Source organism: Acanthopagrus latus, chromosome 15 (genome assembly GCF_904848185.1).
Source record: "Acanthopagrus latus isolate v.2019 chromosome 15, fAcaLat1.1, whole genome shotgun sequence".
NCBI classification, from domain to species: Eukaryota; Metazoa; Chordata; class Actinopteri; order Spariformes; family Sparidae; genus Acanthopagrus; species Acanthopagrus latus.
Genome location: NC_051053.1, coordinates 24,790,194 through 24,817,366, shown reverse-complemented (window position 1 = coordinate 24,817,366; position 27,173 = coordinate 24,790,194). Strand labels below are relative to the sequence as shown.

The window sequence follows — 27,173 nt, the reverse complement described above, 5'->3', positions numbered from 1 at the left end:
CCACACTCGCCCCAGAATACCGAATAAAAGTACTTTCAAAACAACCCGGACCATTCATCTCTGTGAAATAATGTCAAACGACGCCACGCAATGTTTTTTTTCTGCGTTTTTATTGAATAGTTTCAGAGCAATAATGCATCAGTAGCACAGGCTGAATCATACTTGTTATGATTAAATCTCATCTCGTCACGACAGCCGCTCATTAAAAAAAGATGTAGCGACACCACCTCTGTTCTAAGACTAACATTTAATATTTAAAGCTAGATTTGTTTTGCTGCGACCTCTGGTTGAGATAGACAACATTTTGAAGAGACTTTTTAACTCATCAAAGTTTTAAGTTGTAAGTTGTGAGTTGTAGGTTTTTTTTTTATCTTATCTTCTGTTGTCCGTGTGCGATGCAAACTGAGAGAAATCAGGGAAATCAGAGTTGCAATGGAACCTGCAACTTACAACAGTACCGACTATATCAACAAATGGAAAGAAAAAAAAAGTCTGTATATTTTACTCACTTGAGAACTGTGTTTCTACAGTGCAGGGTTGAAATGCAATAAATTTGAGAAGACAGCGAGGGCAGCGTGAACACGGTTTGAAAAGTCCCAGATCTCTGCTGGAGCCCTCGCCCTGCTGCTGCTGCTGTCTTTGTTGATGCAGTTAATGGCCTGAAAACATTTTTTTAAACCTAGAAATCTATTACCAGAGGTTGAGAAAGGAGGTTTGGAAACACAGTCTGACAGCTTTGCATGTGTTTAGAGGCTTGTTTGGGAATTTGCTGATGTTTAAAATTCGCAGTGTTCTGTGTTCTGTGCAGCTGAACTTCTTGTATGTTTGTTCCTGAAGATGCACATCTCTCCTCTCGCTCCATCCACTGCTAATTACATGCACAACATAATGAGACACGCTGTACATTCAATTATGAGACGTAACATATCCAATTACGCCATAATCACATAATGTATGATGTCTTTGAACCCTTTTTCTCCACAATAAACACGACTTCCTACATGTGATTAATCTAAACTCTCCTCTCCTCCTTCTCTCAGGCAGATCTGTGTCGCCGTGCAGAGGAGAAAACCCTCAACGTCTTCGGCCCCAGTAATGAGCTAAAGGTGCGTTCTGCCATTTTTCTTTTTTTCCTGTGTGTGTGTGTTTGTGTGTGGAATCAAACGAGCCGTGGATCGGCGCCGACACATCAGGCGCCAACAGCCTGTTTAGCATTCTGTTAAACCGGTTGCGTCTCTTTCAGAGAGATGGCGAGCGGCTCAGAGTGATTAGTCGAAGTGCACTGTTTTCTCTCTGAGAGTTTTATCTGGAATTCTTTGACTCGCTCTTTCTTTGCTTTGTGCTTTCATGATATTTCGTTGTTTGTCTTCGCTTCCTGTCTTCCTAATGGCATTCCTCTGTTCCTGCCTCCGTCTCTCTCTGTACTGATCTCTGTCCTTCACGCTTAATAGGAAATTTTCCTGAATTGTTTAGCTCGTGTTTGCCTGCAGCAGCTTGTTAAAGGGGACTTGTAAGAATGCATATTTAACATGATCTCATGCCTGAAAAATGTAGCTTACAACCCATTTGCCCTCTGGGCACGCGTACCCAAAGTCACCATATCGTACACCTCACATCTCCCATACTAAGCATTTTTTTTTTCCTTTCGCCTGGAAAAAAAAAGTTGAATAGATTAAAGGCAGATCTAATCGATCCCGAGTGTGCTTATCAGTGGCTGGCAGGCTGACGAGCCGATTTCAGAACAGCACATTGTAATCCTTCAACTGCAGGCTGGAAACTGGAAAAAGACAAATAGGTAGAGCGACTCGCAGAGAGCCGAACAGACAGGGAAAACAAATCACTGTACATTTTCATTAAAGGCCAGTGTGCAGGACTGAGTGGGATCAAGTGGCAGAAAATTCATATAATATTTATTATGATGTTTACATTAGCGTATGATCACCTGAAGATGATAATCATGTTTCCAGGGATGATCACAGTTGTGGTCAGTGAGAGGAAAACTTCAATCAAATGGTTATTAACAAAAATCAGAAAACGTTCTGCATGACAGCAGACAGCAAGAGAGGCCATGTTTCTACAGAAGACCAGGACGGGCTCTGGCCACCAAAGGGGAAAGTGAGATGAGTGGTACAACCCATGACACCACAAAATCTGACACACTGGACTCAAAGTCACCGTGACGTTATTACACATCATGTGTTCAAGCACCACAGACTGAAATCCATATCATGATTAGGAAGCTTATATTACTTAATTCCACCTGAGGACCAACACACGACTACGATGAGTATCAATGTATGTCTATGTATGTATCGGTCACAATTAACTTTTCATTAACCAGGCATCGCATCGGCCAATCAGTGCCAATCCCATCAGACTCCAGATGTATATTGGACTTAAATGAATCAGTATGCTGTGTGCATTAGAGTAATTAGACTCTATATTAAATGCACAAGCACGTTATCTGTCTTTTCCTGCCACCTATCAATCAATCCATTCACCAATAGCATGTATCCAATTGATCCTGCATCTGTCCGGAGGTGTAAATAATGTTCTCCCATCCAGCCGTCAATAGATGTTTCCATGAATTTAAAGATACCGATAAGGAGGATCAGTAATCGCAGGCTAAAGTGTTTGTCCTTCAAAAACTCACATTAGCGAGACATTAAACGAAGACTCGAGCTTCTTCCTCCATCTGGATTAAACTCTGAGGTCGCCTGCGAGACGTCTCCTCATTGACATCTATTGATTCCGCTCGTAACTTATTATGATTCTTGGTTTTCAAAAGGGGTTTGGCGAGGCCGTGCGCTGATTGGATGTTTAACCTTTTGACCTCCAAACCGAGATCTGAGCACATATCCCCATAATAGGCCGCATTCATCCAGATGACCTCTTCTGTCACCACGACAACTCAGCGGCTGGCGAGACCGACAAAGACATCCTGTGTGTGTGTGTGTGTGTGTGTGTGTGTGGAAAGAGAGAGAAATGGAACAAAAGTGCTTATCTGAAGCGGTCTCAGGTCACATCACCCCTCCCTCTCTCCTCTCTCTCTCTGATTAGCACCTTCTCCTTTTCGCTGCCAAAAGAAAGCAACAAATTCATCGTCCTGTGTGTTTATGTGTGTGTGTGTCTGTGTATGTGTACGTGTGTGTGTGTGTGTTTGTGCATGTGGCCACCCTGGGGCTATGTTCCTCAGTTATTTCAGTGAATAGCAAGTTCACACACACACAGTGACAGCAGGAGGACATTAGGACGAGCATCCATTCTCTCTGTTCGTTTTGTTGTGTTTCCATGAAACGAGGAGAAAGTTTCCAAATTACGCTCCATTTCAGCGCACAGGCACCTCCGAGCACAGAGCTCTGCCTCGGCCAAAAGCTTGAGGCTCGGGAGAATTAATCTTGTCTGGCGGCGGCGCTGCAAAACTTTAGCTGCAATCCTCGGCACGCCAGCTCCAGGTTCAGTGAGACACACTTGTCATCACGGTAGTTACAGAAGAAATGTCAAGAATAAGTCCACAACTCTCTCAGACGGAAGAAGCTCCTCTGCTGCTACATTTCCACTGTGGCTTTGTTTGCATGCACACCATGTATACAGCGTAATTATCTGACTTGAATGCAGATTTTTGCATTATGTTAACGAAAGCAAATGTAATGCTTACAGCGGCATGGCTGCAGACTGAGTGTAGCTGCAGTGCAATGATTTCCAAAATGAGATATTGAAGTGAGAATTCCCCTGAAACGATTGTGTGCTTCTGCCAAAAATTAAAAAAAAATTTAAAAAAACAGCATTTTGATCTTCTAATGATCTGATATTCAGTGTGTAAGACACTTGTGCCTCAAAAAGTGGGTCAACCGGGTCACAATCGCTTCTCTCAGCGTATGTGCCTTGTTACTTGTGCGTTTGTCTGTAGTTGTTCCAAGTCTGGAGCACAACGATTGTCGTAGAGGATGTTATTTATCAGTTGTGGGGCTTCATAATCAAGCGTTGATTGTGTAAGCGAGAGAAAAAACATGATTTCAACATGGACGGGGACCCTAGTTGCGATGGATGTTTTAAAAGGACACTTTTGCTCTTAAAAGATGAGTTTTGATTGAAAGTCTTTAAATTACAAAACGTCTTTAAAAAGTAAACCAGCCAGAGATCAAGCTCTGTTGAATGTCACGCTGGTAGCTGGAAATTATTTTCTCAACCTAAAGAAAAATGTCTGGCATTTGCAAAAACATGGCCGTGAATGTTAACACAATATGCAGAAAATGCGTGGTACAGCAGTTTCCTGTATATGATTAACACATAAAGTCGGTGGAGGTGCAACACAGGCCCCGATAAACCTTTTTTTTTTCCTCAAGAGCTGAACGTGGAGTAGGAAAATGTCGCTAAAACTCGTTAACTATCAGACTCATATATCTTTAAAAATGTGACACTGATGGGTGTCTGGCAGGAGAGATAAGGTGCAGGAATTAGAGAGGAGACGATTCCTTCTCAGGGGATTTACACAAACACACATGGTGTGAGTTTTAATGCCCTCTACCAGTATTGATTACCCAGCAGTCTGACTGATTGAGGTCTAGATATAGAAAAGCACACATCAATAAAAATACTCTGAGAAACCTGTGGAGAGTTTTGAAGACGCTGCCCTTCCCCGCCCAGCTTCACACACACACACACACACACACACACACACTGAACAGCTTCCATGTGATTAAATTATTCTCCAAGTCCAGCGAGCCGCTCCAGTGACAGTCAGTTTAAAAACCCTCGAAAAACCGCCTGAGCTCTCCGACTGATCCGAGGCCGTTTTCTCTTTGAAACTGTTACGAACTAAATTTACATGTCAGGAGCTGAAAAGCAGGCAGATAAAAGCTAAATTAAACCAAATGAAATGGAAAAAAAAAAAACTTGACCATTTCTGATCTTTTCGGTACAAACACAAATCCAGCAGACCATTCTGGTTCTGATTCCACCTGTTTGAATACGATTGGTCCGATCGTAACTTAATTAGAGATTTGAGGTGTTTTTTTTCCACAGCTGCACTGATCCACATCCATCACCTGACGCCGTCTTATTCGGATATTGGATGTCGGGTATTTATTGCTTGTGTACTCGTGGATGTTGTGAGGCCGGAGTTGCAATAAAAACCGACAGTGCGCGTGATTAATTAGCTGCAGACGCTCATTAGCATTAGCAACCTGTTGATTGTCGGTCCACTTAAATGACAAAAAGGCTGTTTTTGTTTTTTTTTAAGCTGCAGTCAGACTGAGCTGTTGGTAAGCGGGTGACGGGTGGATGAATCATCAGAAAAGTGGCGAGAGGCTACGTACCGGGCATCTTTGAAAAACATCAATCTTTTAATGGAGGCTTCTCGGATAAAAACGGCCGCCTGCTCGAGCTGCCATCACTCCTCCGGGATCATTCGAGGGTAACAGAAGCGTGTCACTACAAATGCCGTCTGGACGCTGACGGTGGCTTTGATGCGTCCGTGGATGTCTTTTGTAATATTTGCAATGCGGTGGTTTAAAGCTTACACTACTCTTGCACTCAGCCTTTTCTTTTTTTTTTTTTTTTTTCGACCTTTCTGAATAAGAGCATCAGCTTAATGCCTCAAACCGAGTGCGGAGAACATTACATCAGAATTTTTTTTTTTTTTTTCAAAGACGGACTCGTTCAGCTTTAGATTCATTCTCTGCAGCACTCAAATTCCAAAGTGAGGATGGGACAGCCGTCTGCATGTGAGCGATGATGGACGTATTGTGTCGACTGACGCTCACAAAATGGCAAAATTGCAGTCTCATTTCAAGAAACATCTAGCAATTTGAAATCCTCCCCCACCCCTCCGTTAGAGAGCCAACACTGACATTAAATTAAAAAAAACTTACGACTGAATGTCACTGACATTTTTCCGATTGATGCCCTGGGCACCTTCGGAGATTGGCCAATTAAAATGGCAGCTGGAAAATATGAACTCTAATACCCAACAATCTTGAAATGCCACACCAGAAAAACACTTTGTAACCACAAAGAAGAGGAAGGACAGACACCTCACAGACGATCAGCTGCGCTTTGGATTTCTTTATGAAACTTTTGTCAGTGAATCAGGTTGTTGTGTTGATCTAATATTTTCCCTCATGTTTTCATTTTTGATGCCTACCTGACAACCACACCATCATTTGGCAAACAGGGTGACCCAACTAAGTCTCACTTTTCTGTTGCACTCTGATTTCGTGTCAAAATCTGTCCTGGATGTTGGCTTATGAAAACAGCTACGCAGGTGACGACGCGAGCTTTGGGAACAGTGATGAGATCTTTGGTGACGATGTTTAATTTGAGAGCTTACGGGGAGAAAATGGCATTTTCTGAATGGAGGGAAATTGCTTTTTCGGAGGCACTCAGAGGGACGAAAGATGTGGAGTTATCCTCCAATATGAGATTACAGGTTTGGCTTGATCAACCAAGCCACAAAGCCACCTGCACTGGATTTTTATAAGAAGTCAGAAAACCAATAATTTGTGACCCAAATGTTTTTTTTATTGCTTTTCAAAACATGGCTGAACCATTACACGTGGATGTCTAGATAGATTTTCCTTTTCTCATAAATTTGAATTTCTTTGTTTCATTTTGAAGATCTGACAACAGTGTTCTTCCTTCTTCCAACACGCAGACCTTTCATGGATTTCATTTTAATTCTCCTCTGCTGTGCGTTGGCCTTTATCTGCAGCGCTGCGCTCTGAATTTGTATTTGCTGCTCTGTTCCTCCACGTTCAGTTCTTCTTTGCTCTGTTCTCCGTTCTGCATCTCATCGCGCCGTTTTGCTCTGCTCTGCCCTCTTTTGTTCGCCGGTCCATACATGCAGCTCTGTTCCGCGTGCAGGAAATCAAATGTAAATATCCTATAAGCATCATCAGGCAGCTCAGAGCCCTGCTGAGCAACAAGGAATAAGAAAAGAGTGAGCGAGAGAAAGATAAAGAATGAGCAGATAAATGTGTTTGCGCTGAGATTACCATGCATCATAAACCCATAAACCCCCTGCGAGGGAGGGAGAAAGATGGAGAATCGGCCGACAGAGGGGAATTCAACAAGGGGACCGACATGAAGGGGAGAAGAAATAAGGGATGCAGGCTGAAAGCAGTAAAAACAAAGAGAGTTGAGAGGGACGGAAACGTGAAGATCAGGAGGGAGCAGGGAGAATGTCAGAAGGCAGAGAATCTGAAATGCCGACAGATACAGAGAGAGAAAAAAACAAATGTAAGCTCCCGGGGATTAACTCTCTCATTTCTCTATGGGGAAGAAAGGAGAAAAAAAAGAGGATTTCCACCTCCTATCCTCTCAGCCTCCCCTTGATATCTCTCTCTCTCTCTCTCTCTCTCTTTCTGTCTCATATTCTAATATCTTTAGTCTCTATTCATCGCGTCGGAACAGACTCGCTGAGCTCACAACGCTAACCTAGCTGGACACAAATCCCTCGCTCTGGCTCTTTTTGTTTCCTCCGCGTCAGTGAATCGATTAAAGTTGATCAACATCATCATCCATTATTTGTTTCTCCTCGTAATTCCACTTGTTTGTTCGGGACTTGAAGTCAGCATAAATTCTTTTTTACCTGCTTCTTTTCTCCTCCATCTGCCGCTGTCTTTTTGGCAGCTGCGTGACTGTTGCACGGGGCCAATAACACACAAGAGCGCTCATCATTGTTGCGGTCGGTTTAACGAGCTTTGCTAATAAGATGAATGAGCTTCCTGCTGATCGGTTAATGGCGCATTCGCTGGCCCCTCCGCAGCGTAGTAATTCACATTTTTCTCATAAAAAAAGGCTGAAATGAAGGTTGATTTAAGAACGGGTGCCAGATCGGAGGTTTTACAGCAGCAGTGTTCTGGCACGGCAACACATTCAACAGATTATAGAGTTTTTTCCCGTTTAAACTCCCTCGTAGACTTGTTTGTTTTGGTTATTTTTAAAGCACGCATGACTGACTGTGTTAATTCCTGAACATCTGACCTGTTACTGCTCACTTGCTTGCAACATGGTTTTTAAGAATACTTTTAAGGACTCAGTGTTCATACAGTTAAAAAAAACAAACATATTTAAAGGCTTTCTGTCAATTTCATTGGTAAGTTGTTTTTTATTTGTTCGCTGCGTTCATGGTTCAGCTCAGTTTGGATCCTCTTGTCCAGAAACACTTCCTACATGCGTGGTGATCGAGGTGCTTTCACACGGGATAGAAGATAAACAGATTCACAGCTGTAGTGTGAAACAGGTTTTAAAGTGAATCTCAAGCCTCTGCAGCAGCGTCTCAAGTTACTCTCCTCGCCTCCTGTTCCTCATCTTCCCTTCACTCCAGCTCTCCATCAAAGAATCTGCTGCCGACTTCTCCATTCCTCTTCTTCTTCATATCTATTTTCACTTTCAGCACTGAAAAGAATGAGTCCAACGCCTTCAGAGGTCTGGTAACCGATAATGGACTAACAGTAAATGATAACCAAACCAACATTTATATTTTTGTTCATGGTTCATATTTATGGTACCAAATGTGGTGATGATCAGAAGATATCTGAATCAATTTCCATTAACACCTTAAAATAGTCTGTAGTTAATCATTAAATATCAGCTTACATCTTGGACACTTAATCGAGGCTGGAAGTGAAAAGCACAGGATGTAATCAAACTGTAATGTTAGCTTAAAAGTGGTTGAATGCCAACGGTAGCTAATGGATTATGCTGTTTTACCTATAAATGCCCCTCCATATGTTCATTACCCATAGCATTTTTAGTTGTCGATCAATCAGGAAACGGTGATTTGACGTTTAATACGACATAAAGCAGCAGATCATTATCCTAACATTTCAGCTTCCCACCCTGAGCGTAAACATCAGAGGAAAATGGCCAGTGTGTATCTGCTCTACTCTTATACTACACCTGGATTACACTTCTGCACCTTGAAGCTGCTGTTATCACTCTGCAGGTAACTGTGACAAAGTGACTAATTCATATTCCTGCATGTCGCTTCAATCACCGACCAGCGCCGCTGCAAGAATAGGTGCAGGAGCTGATATTTTTTAGGGGGGACCATCTCATGCCTTGAATATAAAGTCGTCTGTCCGTCCCTCGAATCCGTCTTCAACTTTTGTTTTTCTGTCAACAGTCCACAGCAGCTCCGCACACAAAGACACAGAATTTTGGCCCGAGCAGACGAATCTCAATGTCATGCAGCCTCTCTAACCTCTCTGTGCATATTTGAAGAGGCACACACGCGAGATCCGGCCACAGAGCGCTTATGGCAAGCTGACAGACTTTATTGCAGAAGTATAAACCCTTATATATGTTTGCTTTATATCCTGACCACCATTTTTTATTTCATTTTTTTCCTGTGGTTCTGTGGCCTCTCTCCCTCTCTCTCTTCATTCCCGTCCCTCCTACCTTTCTTCATTTCTTTTGCGGTCATCTGCCCCTGCTCCCCGAGCCTTTAAGAATCTGAAGTATTTTATTTTTCCTTTAGCCTCAAATCAATTCCAGACGCCACCGTTTCCTGCCCCCCCACCTCTCGCTCTTTCTCCCTCCCTCAGGGGCTATAGACCAAAACCACACACACACACACACACACAAACACACACACAGAAGCAGAGAGAGAAAGACAGAGTGAGCAAAAAGGCATCGAAGGTCTCAGGTCTTTCTTTTCCATAGCATAAATTCCTCAAACTTTCCACCCTCCCCCCGTTTCTTTTCCAAGGCATTGGGTGTTTTTTAGTGCCGTGATTAAGCAGCATCCTCTTCCCACCACTATCCCCTTCTTCTCTGCGTGTTTCTCTTGGCACGTCTCCCGTCGCGCTCATCTGTCTTTTTATCTCTCAGATTAAAAGGTGCGCTGACGGTGTCATGAATCTCTCGCGATGGAGTGTGTACGCGACTGTGACCTCTGAACCGCCGCAGATGTCTTCAGAGAGTTGTTTTTGAAGCGCTTCATTCATTAACTGTGCATGGATACGTACACACACGAGGGGAAAAGAAGACTGGACGTTTTCTTTTTTTGCTTCTGAGGGTCATGAGCTGTTCTCCTCAAAGAGAGAGAGAGATGAAAAAAGTACAAATGGAACACACAAAAACACAAACCTGTGATGTTGTGCAGCGCCGTGTGATTATCCATTTTCATTTCCCATCCCTAAGTATATTCTCGTTGCGCTCCGCTGTAATTACAGAGTCATTCTAACGCTGTAATGCACAGCTATAATTGCTGCGACGGATCCTGCTGGACTGTGACAGAAAAAAAAAGAAGAAAAAGAGGAAAAAACAGATGAGAGATATACGGAGAGAGAGAGTGGGAGAAAGAAAACAAAGGGAGGAAGAGAAAAGAAGGAGCAATAGAAGAATAATTAAAGTGTTGGTTAATTAAGGACCTCGCTCACAATCTTTCCATTTAACCAAAGTCAATTCTAACATAGTTAGTACCGTGTTTTTACACAACATTGCCCGTTTTTAATTTTCACATTTCTAATTGTACTGTCGGCCATTTTCGGAGATTGCGCGTCATAATTAACTGCGAGAGTCCCTAATGTGGAGTTCGTCTGTCCAATTGTCGGGAGTGAAAGGCCTAATAGTCACAAAGTTGAGGCCAGCGACGGAGGCATTCCCATGCAGGCCAATGGCCAATAAACAGCGGTCAGCAGGCTAATTGGAGCTGCATTGTTTCGCCCTCCAGCTTAACTGTTTCTCATCAGCTCGTCTGTTGTTCCACTGTCTATTTCGGCTGCTCATTTGGAGGGAACACAGAGAGCTGATTGGTTCGGTCATCAGCTTGTTTTAAGCCCAGAGGATTTCCTGCAGGATTGAAGGGAGCCAAATCAGGGAAAACAGCAGAGTGACGAGCCCCGCTGAAGTAATTCACCTCATTACAGCCATTGTTTGTGTTTTCATTATGTTTGATTGCACTCAAAACTTATTTTTCTTTCCCCAAATTAACTGTCAGAGCTTGAGGTTTGCGAATGCTTACAATGCAGAAGTCCTTTACCTTCGGTTATGGTACAAGTTCCCAAATATGGACACTTCAGGTTGGCATCCGAGCCGAGCTGTTAACCAAAAGCTTCAGCATTTGCTGATCTGAGGATGAGACTCTAACAGCTAAAGGTCCAATTTGAAAGCTAGTTGATGGTTGAGTCTCATTCCCAACTCCTCAAATACTGACACTTTGGACCGGAACGATCTACTCCAAGTGTCTGACAAGTTGGGAATGAGACTCAACAATTCACCATCTTGCTATCTGTTGGATTCGTTAACCATCTTTATTCAGGAGTTTACATTTTGTTGCTTCAAACTTTAATTAGTTTAACCATAATTACAACTCTCTCCATGTTGCAAATACTTGTTTTGTGTTTTTGCAAACAATCCTTTGATTAAATGATGTGTAAAAATGATGAGGCAGCTGTCTTTATGAAAGGTGAAGAAAGTTCCCAGCGACGTACACAGGAAATAATATCGGTTCTCAAATCGATTGAATGGAACATGTTCGCCAAATGATTTTAAAAAGCCATCTCTGTCTCGTTAGCAGAGAGAATTGTTCTGATTGCACATAATTTGCCACCAATTGCATATTATTTCCATACAAATTAGTGTGATTCTCAGTAATTGAGGATGCCACTAAAAAAAATGAGCAAAACAGAAATACACATGTAAACTGAGTTTATTTTTTACGGAATAAAGTGCTTTAAGCTGAATAAATTAGCTCTGGGTGTGAACTAGACTCCCCAAACACAACAATGGCGGCGTTAATTAGGTGCTAGTTAGCTGCGCGCAACAAAGTTTGTGCGCGCTGTCAACACACTGTTCGTCTTCGATAACAGCTTTGTGTACTTAGCATTGTTTCAGATTTGCATAGCTCGTCACAACATTTTTTTTGTTCAGCAAACAACACTGCATTTCCAATGAGGGGGATTAATTAAATGATCCCTCCTCTTCCCATTTCTTCTGATAGCAATGTTGGAAAAGTTAACTCTAGTTTCTTTCTGCGAATTCAAAGCAGGGCCCACTAGCGTTGTTTAAAAAGGTTGCGCTCACCTACAAAATCGCCCAAATCGTTTCAGTATGAGTCATTATTTCCAAAGACTAAACAACAATTACAAGAAGTGATCTGTCTATATCAACAAAGACTTGCCGGATTATTTTTTTTCTCTGTGCTTGTGGTCAACTGGGAATCACTGAGCTGCTTCCAAACTATTCTCCAAGGACCACAACGCTAGAAACTAATTGTGTTTACTGCTTTCAAGCAAAGTGAGTCCATATTCACTTAGGATGATTTTTTTTGCCCTCTTCCCCACGAGGGAATCGCTTGATGCTTTTGTGTCTCCCAAGAGGAAAGAAATCTGCTTCGCTGAGGAAACTGATCCTCTTCAGACTCTTCTCTCCATCTAAAACCTATCCAAGTGGCGCGACACAAAGTGCATTACCTTTAGAGAGCGATGAATAACAAGCCACCTTTTTTCACCGCACCACCGCAAAACCACAGTCTTATCGAAGTCAGTGATCGTGGTCAGTGAAGTCACGTACCTTTGACTGGGCTTCGTCCTGCATTTGGTCGAGGCGAAAGGCAAATCATTAAGTCATCCTTCCACAAGTTCCACCGTCTGACAAAGTCAAAATGCTGACGAAGGATAACAAATCGCATAAAAACAGACTGCAAGTTGATCAGATTCCATAATTACTGAATTTCTGAATATTTTTTACCTCCACGTTCTGGACGATAAACAGCATGAGATCGCCCAAGATACTCAGTCCCTTTGATGTAAAAGGATACTAATGGCGTTAAAATGTGGTTGATTAAAGAAATTAGTACAGTAACAAACTGTGTGTGTGGGTGTGTGTTGGGGGTGTGTGTGTTTGTGTGTAAACAGCAGACGTGGGGTCTTGTGGGTGGTAATTAGCACTTGAATTTCACTAATGGCTTTAACAGGAATCAGCACACACTCCATGCACACCGACAAATTTCATAACACACATAACAGGCACAGACGCACAAGTACACACACACACACACACACACACACACACACACACACACAGCGAAGACTAACACTGCAGTAACCATGGGTCCGTTCAGTTGCTAGGCTCTCATTAATACCTATTTTTTTGCGAATGCTGAGAAAGCTTTGCCGCTTTGCAGCCGTTCCTTTGTAATCGCTATACCACACACACACACACGCTCACACACACTCACACACACACACACACACACACGCACACATGCACACACAGGCCTATTAGTTCCTCTAATTGAAAGGCAATTAAGCCTCAGGTTTCGTGGTGTGAGCTAAACGCTGGGTGTCTGTTTTCGGCGCCGCTCTGTTTTTTAAGCTTTTAACAGACCACAAAGAGCCGGCCACCGAAACGAGACACCCGAAGTGAAGTTTAATACGCTGACTGTCTTGCTCTCTGGCTGTCTGTCGGTCATCCGTTTAGTTTTCTGTGTCTCTCTCTGTCCTCTCAGCCTCTTCATCTGTGGCCCTACAGTCCCCCGCAGTACTTATCAAGCCACTACGTTTTACTGGAAATCTTGTTTCCTTTGCTTTTTCACCTAATTTTAAAAAATCTGATGCCCTTGATTCAACCCAGCCGACAGGAAACAATGATGACGTGTGTTCTTTGCAGCATCTCAAAAGTTTGTGTAAAATTCTCATGACAGTCGCTGGACAGGAACACGACCTCTACTTTTCAGTTTATTTCCGTTGGTTTGTCGTTTATTCTGTTCACCCTCCCTCCCCGTCCTCCTCTGTGACATGTTCGGGAAAGAGAGATTTAACAAGATAAGGGACGGATGAAATGAATCCAACCAGACATTAAAAGAAAAAAAAAATAAAATAAAGAGAGAATAAACTTTGCAGCTTTGCATCCACAGCAGAGAAGCTCTGGGATTTGTTTTGGAGAGTAGGGCTGGATTTGCACAGTAAGAAAAATCTCATTTTAAACCTCATATGACCTCTTCTCTCATCCCGGCATAAGCAGGGAACAAAACGCCACATCTGGTTCAAATAGTGTTCGGGGTTATCGAGGGGTCCAGTGGCTGGAGGGGCTTTGGTTTCAGTGAATGCTCACAGGTTTGTTCATGGGAATTAGTCAATCATGTGTTCTGGTGTCCTTGGGTGCATCTTATCAGGGTCAGATCTTACTTGTCAATTTCATTTACATGGGTTAATGAGGATAATTCAACCTAAAGGGTTCCTTTGTCAGATTTGGTCGAACCAATCACCAGAATGAACGTTTCTGCAAACCAACCTGTACATTTCTTAACAATGGAAGTTTATTTTGAAGTTTCTTTAGATCCAACTTTCAATTTATTTTTTGACAATGCCATTTTTATGCACTGGTCAGGGTTAGGAAAAGATCCTATTTCGCTTTAAAACACATGCTCGGGTTGTCCCGATGTTTCCTTAAAGAATCCCGTGGTTTCATGCTTACAAAAGTTGAAATGTAGTGTTGAACTGTGGTCACTGGCTTGGTAGCCATCTTGCCCGTAGCTCCATCGCCATCTTCTCCACCACTTGATATGAAAGTCTGTGATTTGCCAATTAATGTTGCAATGTCAACACGGTACATAGATTATGACGTGTACAACATATCAGTGGTTTGCAGAAATGTTAACCACCTCTGGTGACGGGAGGGGATTTCGTTGCTCAAGTTCGAATGAGGCTGCGTCCCACAATTCCCTGCTGTACCACCATCTTGGTTCATGTCAGAACAGACTCGCCACCCTGCCAAATGACGCCAATGTGGCAGGAACAAACGATGATACAGTGGCTGTGAGAACACAGAGGGGACAAATGTCGCCTTCGGGCTGCACCGTGGGAACAAACAACACATTTTACATCCATTCTGTGTTCATGTCGGCCGGCTAGTTAACGCCAGACATAATCCTTTAGTTACGAGGCTCGGGGACACTTCATGTTCGCTGTGGTCAGTTCAGACATGCCAAGAATGTGAGTCAGCAGCAGAGTTGTGTAAAGTCACGGCAGCCGTGCTTTGTTAAAGCTCAACTTTGCCAGTGTTTACAGGAGCCAAACATCACCTGAGAAAGCGAAATAATTTTAAAAAACAAAAATGGGTTTGGAGATTTATGCGGGGGATGATCTGGGACCATCTTTGATTTTCAAGATCAAACTAAGCCCGTGTTTGAAAGGCCTTGTCCAATTTGAGAAGGAACAAGGCTGCATAAGGAAAAAATCACAACAAATATACCCTCTCCTTCCTTCTCCTTTAATTCTCATATGTATGTATTATTCCCTTTGTACACAATGTGCAGACAAGGTACAGCAAGTCCACTGTTTGCCTTCACATCCCTGACACAGGCAATATGTGAAGACAGGAGTGAAGTAGAATGAAAAGACACACACACACAGGATATATATCTCACTCGTACATGAATGAATCACCTTTATTACTACTGAACCCTTGAGAGAGAGAGAATGAGATAGAGAAAGTTGGAGCATGGAAGGAAAAAAAAAAAAAAAGCAGGGTTAAGTCCATATTTTTTCTTTTCTCCAAAGATTGTCCAATGTTATTTCAATGCTGCTGTCGGAGGTTTGGCTCAGCAAGCAGAGAGAGAGAGAGAGAGAAGTAGTGACAGAGAAGCCGACAGAGGGAGTGCTGAGGGATGAGAGGACGGAGGGGTCGAGAGAGGCAGAGACAAAGTGGGAGTTGAGGAAGGAGAGAGAGCCAAAGAGACTTCATTGTTGCTCAACGGTCGAGTCTGAGAGAAAATTCTCCCACATGTCTGCAAATAGAGACGGAGAATAAGTAAAAGGCATCGTAGTGGTTGAAATGGAAACACCGTTAGGGTCATTTATTGATATTAAAACCAAAACATTAGATTGTGCAGAAACAGCAGAGCAGACTGAAAACAGGTACAGGATAAAGACCTTTTGAGAAACTGCCTCTGTTCCTTCACAGATGGCAAAATCCTCCTGTTTGCTTTGTTGTTTTTTTCTGCGGTTCCGGAGGTAATCACCGACTGAAGCGATCACAGCGTGAGACAAACGGAGAGAAAGAGAGGAAGAAAGAGAGCATGACAAACAGAGACACGTGTTTACCTACTTAAACAACCTTTCACTGCCTTTCAGATCAGGATTCTCCGTTAAACACTTTTTAATCACGGTGTTACGTACCCTAAGATGAAGATTGGAGGACAGATTTCTCTGCTAAACTATCGGTCAATATCAGAAAATAAAATCTCAGAAAATTAAGAAAATCAACTACGAGTTTTTTGGGTTTTTTTTCCCCAACGTGTCACTTCACTCTAATACCACCTGATAATTTAATATCAGCTGCACACAGAGATTAACGTTCCGAGATAATCTCACAGTCACACACAAACAGTCGTTAACAACAAAAGACCCCCAGCAGTGTGAGAGACAACATTTGGGTCAACACAGGAACAAAAAGTTCTGTTGTTTTTAGATATTTAAATCCTGAAACGTGGACAGTCAGACTTATTCACGCACCGATGAACACGTGTGATTGGTCAGTCAGTGAGGATACGTCAGCCCACATTCTTTTTAAAACTACTGCTCTGACCTCTGTGACACACACACACACACACGCACACACACACACACACACACACACGCACACACACACACACACACACACACACACACACACACACACACACACACACACACACACACACACACACACACACACACACAGTATGGGTCTAGCTGCTGTCTAATGTTGGCCAATGAATCACAGCAGTCAAGTCCAACACTTGACTCATGGATTCACAGCATCGCTATGAGCCCAGGGGAGCAGTGCACACACACACACACACACACACATATGCTGTTCAGTATTCTAATGCGACTCTTGAGTCATGTATTCAGACAGAGGAAGTGGTCTGGCCAAAAGGCATGCTCGCCCTGGGGAGCCATTATCACTGTCTGTTTCTGTGTTGCGTTTTCTTTTCCTTCGGCTCTTTCTTTTTCTTTGCAGCTCTCCGGGTCATTAGTGAGGTCAGTAAAGGAAAGAAAAGAGCATGAGACGTGCAGGATTATGGAAGATATTTCATCAATAAGGGCAGGTGAATCTTTAAACTAAGGTCTGAACTCACCACATCGGTCTCCTTTGAACGTACAGGAATTAAAACAGGGCAAAAAGGACGTTTAGATCGAGTTAATAATCGTCCTCCGTGTGTGAGAGGAAGTCATTTTCCAGCACTGGCTTCATTTGATTTAGACAGCGAGGTCATTTCATTTGTCATCAAGCAAGTCGCCCGTTATCATGTTCACAGCCACACTGTGGAGTGTTTCTGAGCCATCACTCTGTTCGCTGCGATCAATCTGTTTTATTATTATTCTGTTTTTGCACGTCGCTTGACTTGACAGTTTTTTTCAGACACATAACAGATGACCGGTAGCAGGAAATCAGGATATCGCGGTGAAAGCAATTTAATTTGGAGTTGCTTTATTTTTTTTTTACTTGTTAAATAAAGCAGACACTTAATTTGACACATAAATGACAGTCTGAGAGCTTGTTAATAGATTCGGCATAGCAGGTGTCAGCTCGCTGCACAACAAGTGAGCGCCGGGGTCTATAATTGTTTCGGTGTTGTTGTTTTTCAGACTCCTTTCAGATTTTGCCTTGTTCTCTGATCAACTTCGCAAATGATTCCACCTGTGACAAGTGATGACTTTCCAGGAAAAGATTTTCCCTAAATGTTCGCTTTTGTGTTCATGTTGTAAACTGACACAGAAAAAACAGGCAGATTATATCTGCCCTTTGAAAAAAAATGGTTTTAAAAGAGTTACTGTGCAGTCTTGGAGAAGAGATTCAAAGTCAGAATTGAAATATTTACAATATTAATTAAGTAATAATACAAACTCAGAAATATATATTTGTTCTTTAACTGAATAAACAAACTGTTCTCAGAGGAATTACGGGTTCCCAGAACAGTGTTTGTTTATGTGTGGCGGACCCTGCCACTTTTTCTAGCTTCAAAGTTAAGCAGTATGAAAATATGTTTTCCTTTAAGGTCAGTTTGATTATTCAGTTTCTAAGTCACGAAAACAACACGATTTTTGTTTAGGCATGAAAACAAAATCAATTCCCCAAAACTACGTAGTGCACCTTTACATTATTTAATATGTAAACCTATTAAATGGGAACAACATCTGGACAGAGTAACTTTTTCCAGTTTGTCCCTGATTTCTCTTCAGCCCTTCTGTTTTCTTTTCTCGCGGCACTTTCACTTCAGTCCCAGATACGTCTCGTCAAGCAGACACCTTGCTGAAGCGGTGGCAAAAGACAAAACAGCTCCGGGGAGGTTATAGAAGATGAATAATAGACGGGGAACTAACACACAGACACGTATACGCTTGCACATCAATCAAAAGACTCAAGGATAATTAGCCAGATGATGAGCCAGTATGGAATTAACTGTCAACATTTCCTGGTTGACTGGTCATGTGGTCAACAGGAGCCAATGAGCCCTGAGGGAATTTTCTCATCTAATGAGCCGTTGAATATTAAATACATACTCACATTTGCATATGCAGCCTTTATTCATATGGCGAAGGCAAAGGAAAACAGTAAAGTGCAAGTTAAGACAAAAGAAAATGAGAGAGAATATGCCAATTCCCTGTGAGCCGCACCTTAAGAGATTGTATTCACAGCTATTTGTAGCCGCTGTAAAGGGATTTGTGCTCATAATCACTTCCAGCGTTTGCTTCTTGCATGTGTTGAATGATTTTGGAATACTGAGAGATTTGGTGCAATCATCTTCAAGTCTAATGTGGTATTGTTCGGCTGTCAGGGCTTTTCAGAGAGAGACACCGCAGGTCTATGTGGAATATAAAGTGTGGAGGGGTCTGCAGTCGTGTCCCAAATCTCCTGTCAACCATGTCAGGTGCTATAATGGAAGTTCATTGGAGATGCAGCTGTGTGCAAATGATGCATCAATAACCTATAACCACCGGTCTGTGAAAAAGACATACCTGATGTACACGTGTGGGTCAATTAAATGACTTTGTTGCCTTAAGTGGAGCGTAATCAGGTGATTCAAGCAACCAAGACCACACACGTTTCACTAGTCGTCACCACAACCAAGCATTGTCATCTAAACTAGTGTTGTACTGCTTGAAATTGGTCTTGGTTATGACTCGGTCTTGATTTAGATGGTCTTGACTACAGCACTGATCTACAAATCACCTTTTTTTTTTAAATCAAAATTACACTACAATTTGAACCTTGTCAAACACTAATGCTTTGGGGTGGCAGTCAGCCCGACCCACAATCCCAAACCGTCAGTATTGGCAGTGAGACTCAAAAATCAATTTTCCTACAAACTTTTAAGACATTTCACTGACATTCATCTGCAGTTTCCAACCAAAGTTTCACTTCCAAGGTCAGGACTGTTGGTGGTAAAATTGGATCTTGTACTGATCACATTACGCTTTCCGCCTCCTGATGAATTTACCGCAGAGGCAAATACGCCTGAATCATCACCTGTGCAGACCAAACTGAAACCTACGTAATGGCGTTGGAGGGAGAGACACTCCACAACATTTGCTATGAAATGACTTTCATAAATTACCACTCAGCTTTACATTGCTTTAATTGCATTTGAAAAGGCTGTAAATGGAACAATACAGCGACCTGGAGTTGAACATGAGCTGAACCTCCCACGTTGAATCCGTCTGTGTCTAATTGAATTGCAGCTAATGACTTCACAGACAGCGTTGTCGAGATAATTAGAGCGATGTCCTAATCAACTAAACAACTACTCTCCAACTGTAGTCGCTCAACATCACCCTTTAGAACAGCCAGGAATGAGTGATGATGACTGAACTGTTTGTGTTGTTCTTGCTCTCTCGGTTTTAAATTCGTTATCTAATCTGTCTGGAAAAAGTTTAATTAAACTAAAAGCAGTAATTTCATTGTTACGACTGTCAAGCACCAATCGGCGTTATTCCTCTGCTCTCTTTCAGGCTTTGTGACTCGAGGAGAGAGGAGTGAACAAAGAAGAAAAAAACGTGGAAGCGGGTGATGAATATCTGCACCAACGGGCCCCATCTCAGCTAATGAACTAGGAAGTTCATCAACAACATTACATTAACAAACACGGGATATCACCTCAGTGGGAGCTGAGCTCCACTGAGAGGAACCAGAGCGTTGGGGACAGAGTGAACGGTTGGGCAAGATGGTGATGCTGAAGCGGCACGGCCTCGGGCTGATGAGGGCCTTCCTGGTGCTGGTCGGAGTTTCTGCGCTCTGTAGCGTCGCATTAGGAACCCGGAGAGCAAATGCTTCCTTGGATCAAAGGGGCAACAAACACAGACATCAAGGTAAAACAAGAGCAATGAGGTTACCTCATTATATGGATTTAACGCATCTTGTTTCATTATCTTTAACTGTAATGATGATGCAACGATTTCCTCAACGGATGGAGGTTTGAAGCACTTTTAATTCAATTGGCAGTTGGCTGCCTTAGCAATCGATTACTGGTTGGTAATTAATTAACTATGAGATATTTGGGATATTATCCATTAGCAAACGGTTTTAACCACTGACATGACCTTATTTTAATGCAAAACCAAAGAAGGCTATAAATGATAATGCAAAATAGTTACACATTTCATTTCTCTCAATTTACAGTTTCAGTCTTTTTCTTTAAACTTCATGTACATAGCAACGTTCTCTTAGTTATTTATATTTGCCACTGAGGCAGCCTTCAGTTACAGATGTTACAGATGATGTTACAGACATGCTCCTGTTGGCCGCCGAGCAGCTGCACTGCAACAAACATGGCTGAAGTGCTTCGCTAAGAGCCACCTAATAGGCTGCTTGCTGAAGCGTGTGTCGTTCACACCACCCACCCACATCTTCTCACCGGCTCGGTGACCCATAATTCAAAAGTGGGCCTCTTGGCTCGTGAGGTTACCGCCTTCCACCCACTTCTGAATTCACACTATTGAAAATATTCTCAGAGAGCAAACTGCAGTGGTGAGGATAATTCATCCATTTGACATAGAGTGACCTAAAAGGGCTTTTTTTCCCCTTCATTTTGCTTGCAAACATTAAAAATATTGAATGAAAGCCAACAGTAAATGTGCTGCAGACTTTAGATTATTTGATCGAAAAATGTAGTAATGGTTTAAAGAAATGCTTCTGTGTTTGTTGTTGTGCTTGTAGGTCACATGTCGCTGCACAGACACAGACAGCGGGGAGGGAAGGAGGGGCAGGTACTCCACAGGTCCAAACGAGGATGGGTCTGGAATCAGTTCTTCGTCATTGAGGAGTACACGGGACCTGACCCGGTGCTGGTGGGCAGGGTGAGTACAATCAAACCACAGCAGTTATAAAGCATTTTTCCATCAACTTCTGAAACATGATTAGTATCTTAATAACAATCTAAAAATGTGCTGAATAATTAACAGCCGCTGCTCTTACAGACAGTCACGGCGGGGCGGGGGGGGGGCATGCAGGGTGACAGCAAACGACCGACTCTGAAAGGGTTTAAAAGAGCTTTTGCCCATTTATAATAAAAGAGAGAGGGAGAGGTCATGTTCACATCCAAGGGTGAAGATGATTGGTGGTACTCCTCCACAACAACAACATCACTCAAACCCGAGCCGCGGCTTTCACAACAAACAACAAATGATGTTTACAATGCCTCATATTTCACAGTCCAGGAGTTGTAAAGGAAGAACAAGAGTTTAATTGAATGTTGAACATTCCTCATTTTTTTTTTTTTTTCTTTCCGAGGGATGACAACGTATTAAATCTCTTACTTATTAGCGTTTGCCTGTCTCACACGGCACATCCGCTCGCCCGTCTATCTCTGCCTTTCAGCAGCTTTAATTTGTAGACTTGAGGAATAGAAGCCTCACGTCACGTCTGCCGAGCGTTCGAGCTGGAGGATGTTTTTCATTTTTTCTGCCTGTCGAACAGACGACCTGTCTCACTCTGCTGCGATCGCCAGTCCGTCTCTTCTTCTGTATTGTTCCACACCATCTGAAATCCAGATGTTGTCCACACCAATCATGTACCGACTTTGCATATGTCTCTGTTTCCCTTCTGGTTTATCTCACTCTCCTCCTGCTCTTCCTCCTCCCTCCCAACTTCAGCTCCACTCAGACGTAGACTCAGGCAACGGCAACATCAAGTACATCCTGTCTGGGGAAGGTGCGGGAACAATCTTTGTTATTGATGACAAGACGGGCAACATCCACGCCACAAAAACCTTGGACCGAGAGGAGCAGGCCCAGTACACTTTAACAGCCCAGGCCGTGGACAGAGACACTAACAAGCCTCTGGAGCCTCCTTCAGAGTTCATCGTGAAAGTTCAGGACATCAACGATAATCCTCCTGAGTTTCTACACGGGCCGTACTATGCCAGGGTGCCTGAGATGTCCAATGTTGGTGAGTAGTAAAGTTTGCAGCTGTGGAACAGGTTTGGTTGAAGATTCAGTTGTTCAGCCTTCACAGTCTTCATGGTTCATTTATTTGTCATTCAACAACAAAATGCAAGCTGTAGTCCCTTTATGATGCACAAAGAAATGTATTTTTGGTGGTGGAGAGTTGAGGAATCTCACAACTGGAGGACAGAAGCTGCTCTGTACTCTCAATGTACGGCAGTGGATACTATATACTCTACCAGATGGCAGCAGGGTGAACAGACTGTGGCTGGGCTGGGTGTTGTCTTTTAGTATCTGATGGGCTCCGTGCAGAGATTTCAGAGAGATCTGCAGGCAGGTACCAGTGATGTTCTGGGCTGGTTTAATCACCCGCGGTAGAGCCGTCCTGTCCTTGGCTGGGCATGAACTCTGCCAATTTGCAATGTCTCCAGTCAGGATGCTTTTTTATTGCACTCCTGTCAAAGCTGACAAGAACTGGGCACAGGGATGTGAACCTCTTAAGTTTCTGTAATAAGAATGCTACTTAAATGCTCTATTTTGGTAAAGCCAGTCCATTCTGAGGATATCAGATATAATCTGATAACATCAGTGAAAAAATTCAAATCGTTTTAGAACAGAAATGCTCTCCAATGTAGTTTGAGTGACATTTGTTAATGAAGTCACTGATGGAGTTCATCGACAGTGTTGTTTGTCTGCGAAACAGCCTTTTTCATACATTATTAATTATCACTGAAATCTGACCACAGGAAGTGTGACAGAGAGGTGGATAACAGACTGCTCCATTAGCTGAGACAATCGGCTCCTAAAAAGCCTTGTCATGTTTTTTCTTTCTTCATACTTAAGAGGAAAAAAATGGGCTCAAAAAGAAGCAAGAAGATATTTAGCACCAGACTGGCATTGGCAAGAGCTTCCACCATCTCCTCAGAGTCTCCTAACTCAGAGCTTCAGATCTTGATAGATTTTCTTTCCGAATATTATGCGGTCTTGGATAGTCTTAAAAACCCCTCGAGGCTGACCTGAAATGAACCACACTGGCAGCGGTGCTGCCTCTGAAAGCCAGAGAAATCCCTTCTCTCAATGAACTGGACTTCCAAAGAAAGAACTTCTGAAAGGACTTCTGTTCAGCCTTTTTTTTTTTTTTTTTTCATCCGTCCGTTTTTCTGAAAGCCGAAAACCAGAATAAAGGAGTCTGGCAGGGAGGGGCCGCCGGTAGCCGTCATCCTCAATCACAGAAGTGGAACATAGAGAAAGGCAGCACTTTGCCTAACTAGGTCCATGTTCCCTCATGGATGTCAGAATTAGAACAGACAGAGAAGCCACTCTCTTTCAAATAGTAATTTACCTTGTACACTAAAGGTAGCTTACAGTTGTATACCTGATGGATTATGTATGGAGAGGGATAGTTAGTGGTTCTCATGCAGCTGCACATGGAGCGTTAAACATCCAAACAGCATGTGAAAGGAAGATTAGGAAGCGTCTCACTGTGGGCCCTCCATCGAGACTGTCCTTCAGGTTACCAAATATTCTCTATCTCTATAAAAGAAATGACGGTGAGATGGAGAAGCCGGAGAGCTATCTTGGCTGACTAAGATCTGTCTCGTCTCATCTGCACAACAACGTTAAGCCTTCACCAGGTATTTTTAGAAAGAACACCAGAGGATAGATGGATTCACAACCTTTTAAAAAGTGATGGTAAACATAAAAACACACAAAAAAACTGCTGTAAAAAAGGAAGAAAACTGCATCTGTGAGTGAGTTAGCTTTATGAGTTGTGAAAAAAAAGGGACATTTAAACAATTATGCAAAGTTAACAATGTATTTCAGAACCTTGCAAATGTAATTACTTGGCCTGTTCGCTCGGCCTTGCTGTGTCAAGTTTCGTTAACAGAGATAGAAGGAAGTAAATTGCTGTTGTCGGCTGGAAGCAAGACATTTTCAGACTGACTTGTTTTTGTGACAACCGTAATTTTTATTCAGATTATGTGATGGATTTTGAAAGCGTTTCATAAATCAAGGGGGAGTAGAGTTCTGTCAACTCACGGAGGAAATCTAATGTTTTATTTAAAACGTGAAAATCACCAAAGTGGAGAGTGGATGTTTCCACCCGGCACTGATGAAATGTAGAGAAATCATAGTGGGGACCGGCCTCGCAGGTGCAGCACAGCTGCAGCGTCTGTGAAAAACGGAAGAGTGTTTTTTCATTTCAGATCCAAATTCAGCCGGCGCAGGCAGGTGAATCAGCACATTCTCTGTGACATGCTTGTTTGTCAAACTATTCCTGAACCGAATCACTGAGGCGGAGTCATCTCCTGACTTGACTGTTGTGTCTGTGCTTCTGTCCTGCAGGTACGTCAGTGATGCAGGTGACAGCGACAGATGCTGATGACCCCACCTACGGCAACAGCGCCAGGCTGGTGTACAGCATTCTGCAGGGACAACCGTACTTCTCTGTGGAGCCTCAGACAGGTGAGGCGTAGTGTCACACAAAGACAGGTGTGGCTTCTTTCTCTGTGATGGCTCGACGCGACTTGGCAGGGATTTGCATTTCCATCACAACAGGGCTACCCACCCGACCTTTCTTCCTGTATTAAGTTATTCAAATGCTGTTATTTTAAAGCAGGATAATCAGGAAATGTTTTTTTTTTTTTATTTCACTACCAGCAACTTCAATTATGAAATAGCTGAAAGCAAACAGTGGTAATACAGCAGATAACTGAGAGTACAAACAGGAACACGGGAAGAGAAAGACTTTTAAAACATTTTTTTTTCTCGGCACTCCCACACTGACATGAGTTGAGTATTGCGACTTGTTTGAGGGGATAACAAGAACTTGTCGCGGGTTAGCTGTGGCCGCAATCACTGCAGCACACGCAGGGGGTCCAGCACGAGCAGAGAGAAGGACCATCTCTGGCTTGGCTTGGAAATGCAAATCTGCATGGAACCGCTTGACTCAGTCTTAAAGCTTTAAACATACCGCTAGCAGCCAGACTTTAGGGAGTATATATATGTTAGTCTGATCGATCAACAAGTAGCTGTCATGTTCACTGCATCCAAACACTTCGATTTTGTTTCTATCAGTGTGTATTGACTTTCCTAAAGCCTGTCTCTGTGTATTCATTCACACAGCTGATGATATGTGGTGATATTAGCCATCTTTTCCCAACTAACAAATTCAGCCACCAATCATTTCTCAGCTCAATCTTATCTGGACAACCTGCTTTTTTTTCAAAGTCCTGGATATCCTCCAGGTCTTACAGCCATTATTGAATTTACTGAAGTATTACAAAGAAAAATCTATTATATGATTAAGGCATTCCAACATTGTACACAACAATCATTAACTGCTGTATCCATGTGGCACCTTGTGGAAACTGCTTGTCCCTGAGACCAAAGTGACGAATCTGTTTCTTTCTGCAACATTTTCAAACCACTCTTCATGTTAAGAAAAAAAAAAAAAAAGCTGAGAACTCTCTGCTGCAGGGATCATGTAACTACACGTCCTTTCCGCTGAAATTGGTGCAGAGAAGAAGACACCGCTGAAAAAAAAAAAAAAAAAGGTCCCCAGAGGACATTTTAGCCTGGTCTCCACAGAGCTGAGGCCTAATATTTGGGTTTGCATTAAAAGAAGAAATTGGATGTAAGGAGAGAGGTTAGGGCAGACGTGGAGCTATGTTGGGTCAGGGAGGGTGAAGAAGGACAGAAAAAAAAGAGAGGTTAGGAGAGAGGAGGAGAGAGAAATTGGTTTAGAGAGAGTGAGTCCATGGAAAGAGAGTGGTTAGGGCACAGAGAGCGAGAGAGATTTGGGCCGAGTAAATCTGGCTAATCAAACCAGTGTTGGGTATTTGACTGGCTCAAATCCATAGCTCACATTTCTAATTGGTTTGGAGATTATCAGCTTTTCATGCTGTCACACACACACACACACACACACACACACTTGGCATAATGTGACAGTAGAAAAGCCCCAACTCCCAAACGCTGCAGTGTCAGACATGTGGAGAAAAGAAAAAGAGAGAGAGAGATGGAAAGAGAGAGCAGGCGCTGATGAATTAAACAGATAGAAAAGCTTACCAGGGCTTGAAATGGAGAAAAATAAGACTTCACACATGTTTAACTGGAGTTCTTATTAATGTGAGCGATGAGTGATGATGCGTTTTCTTGCAAAAAATGAAATATCTTGAAATAAATTACACCCCACTCTGAGGAGAGAAAATTACACTCCCAACATTTTCCTTTAGCAAATGGTTCTATTTTCTGAAAGATTAACTTATGACTCTTTAATTACCATGAAAATCTCAAACTAACATGTCGGCATTGCAGCATTTAGATGTAGATACGCAGTGCGTATCTATGTCTCTATGTAATCTGTGCACCGGTTTGATGTTCCGATCTGTCCATTCAGGAATAATTCGTACTGCCTTGCCCAACATGGACCGCGAGGCCCGCCAGGAGTATGATGTCGTCATCCAGGCCAAAGACATGGGCGGTCACATGGGCGGGCTGTCGGGGACCACCGAGGTTAAAATCACCCTCACAGACGTCAACGACAACCCTCCAAAGTTTCCTCAGAGTGAGTACGATCTCCTTGTCCATCCATCCATCCATCCATCCATCCATCCATCCATCCATCCATCCATCCAACATTTCCTTTAGAGGAGTCAAAGGTCAGACAATTCACCAAACTCAACCACATCACAGTGTTCATCCTGCAGCTTCAGAGGACTTTTTCTGTGCAACACATATGTGCATGTACATTATGCAAGTCCACAAACATGTAGATATTTATGCATATAC

At 42.8% G+C, this 27,173-nt stretch overlaps 1 protein-coding gene and 1 long non-coding RNA gene across 3 annotated transcripts in view; one reads left to right on the top strand and one right to left on the bottom strand.

Moving 5' to 3' along the window:
* Positions 1 to 27,173, top strand: part of cdh11 (cadherin 11, type 2, OB-cadherin (osteoblast)) — a 92,983-nt gene that overhangs the window by 42,399 nt on the left and 23,411 nt on the right. For both annotated transcript variants that reach the window (XM_037123860.1, XM_037123861.1), the window contains exons 2-7: positions 1,041 to 1,106; positions 19,950 to 20,306; positions 21,154 to 21,293; positions 22,089 to 22,383; positions 24,726 to 24,845; positions 26,782 to 26,949. In XM_037123860.1, the coding sequence (XP_036979755.1) occupies positions 20,162 to 20,306; positions 21,154 to 21,293; positions 22,089 to 22,383; positions 24,726 to 24,845; positions 26,782 to 26,949 (868 nt within the window). In that variant the 5' untranslated portion in view covers positions 1,041 to 1,106; positions 19,950 to 20,161. The remainder of the gene's footprint in view (positions 1 to 1,040; positions 1,107 to 19,949; positions 20,307 to 21,153; positions 21,294 to 22,088; positions 22,384 to 24,725; positions 24,846 to 26,781; positions 26,950 to 27,173) is intronic.
* Positions 15,370 to 27,173, bottom strand: part of LOC119033570 — a 112,985-nt gene continuing 101,181 nt past the window's right edge. The window contains exons 2-3 of the long non-coding RNA XR_005079297.1: positions 15,885 to 15,976; positions 15,370 to 15,739 (exon numbers count right to left, since the gene is read on the bottom strand). This is a non-coding gene — a long non-coding RNA (uncharacterized LOC119033570). The remainder of the gene's footprint in view (positions 15,740 to 15,884; positions 15,977 to 27,173) is intronic.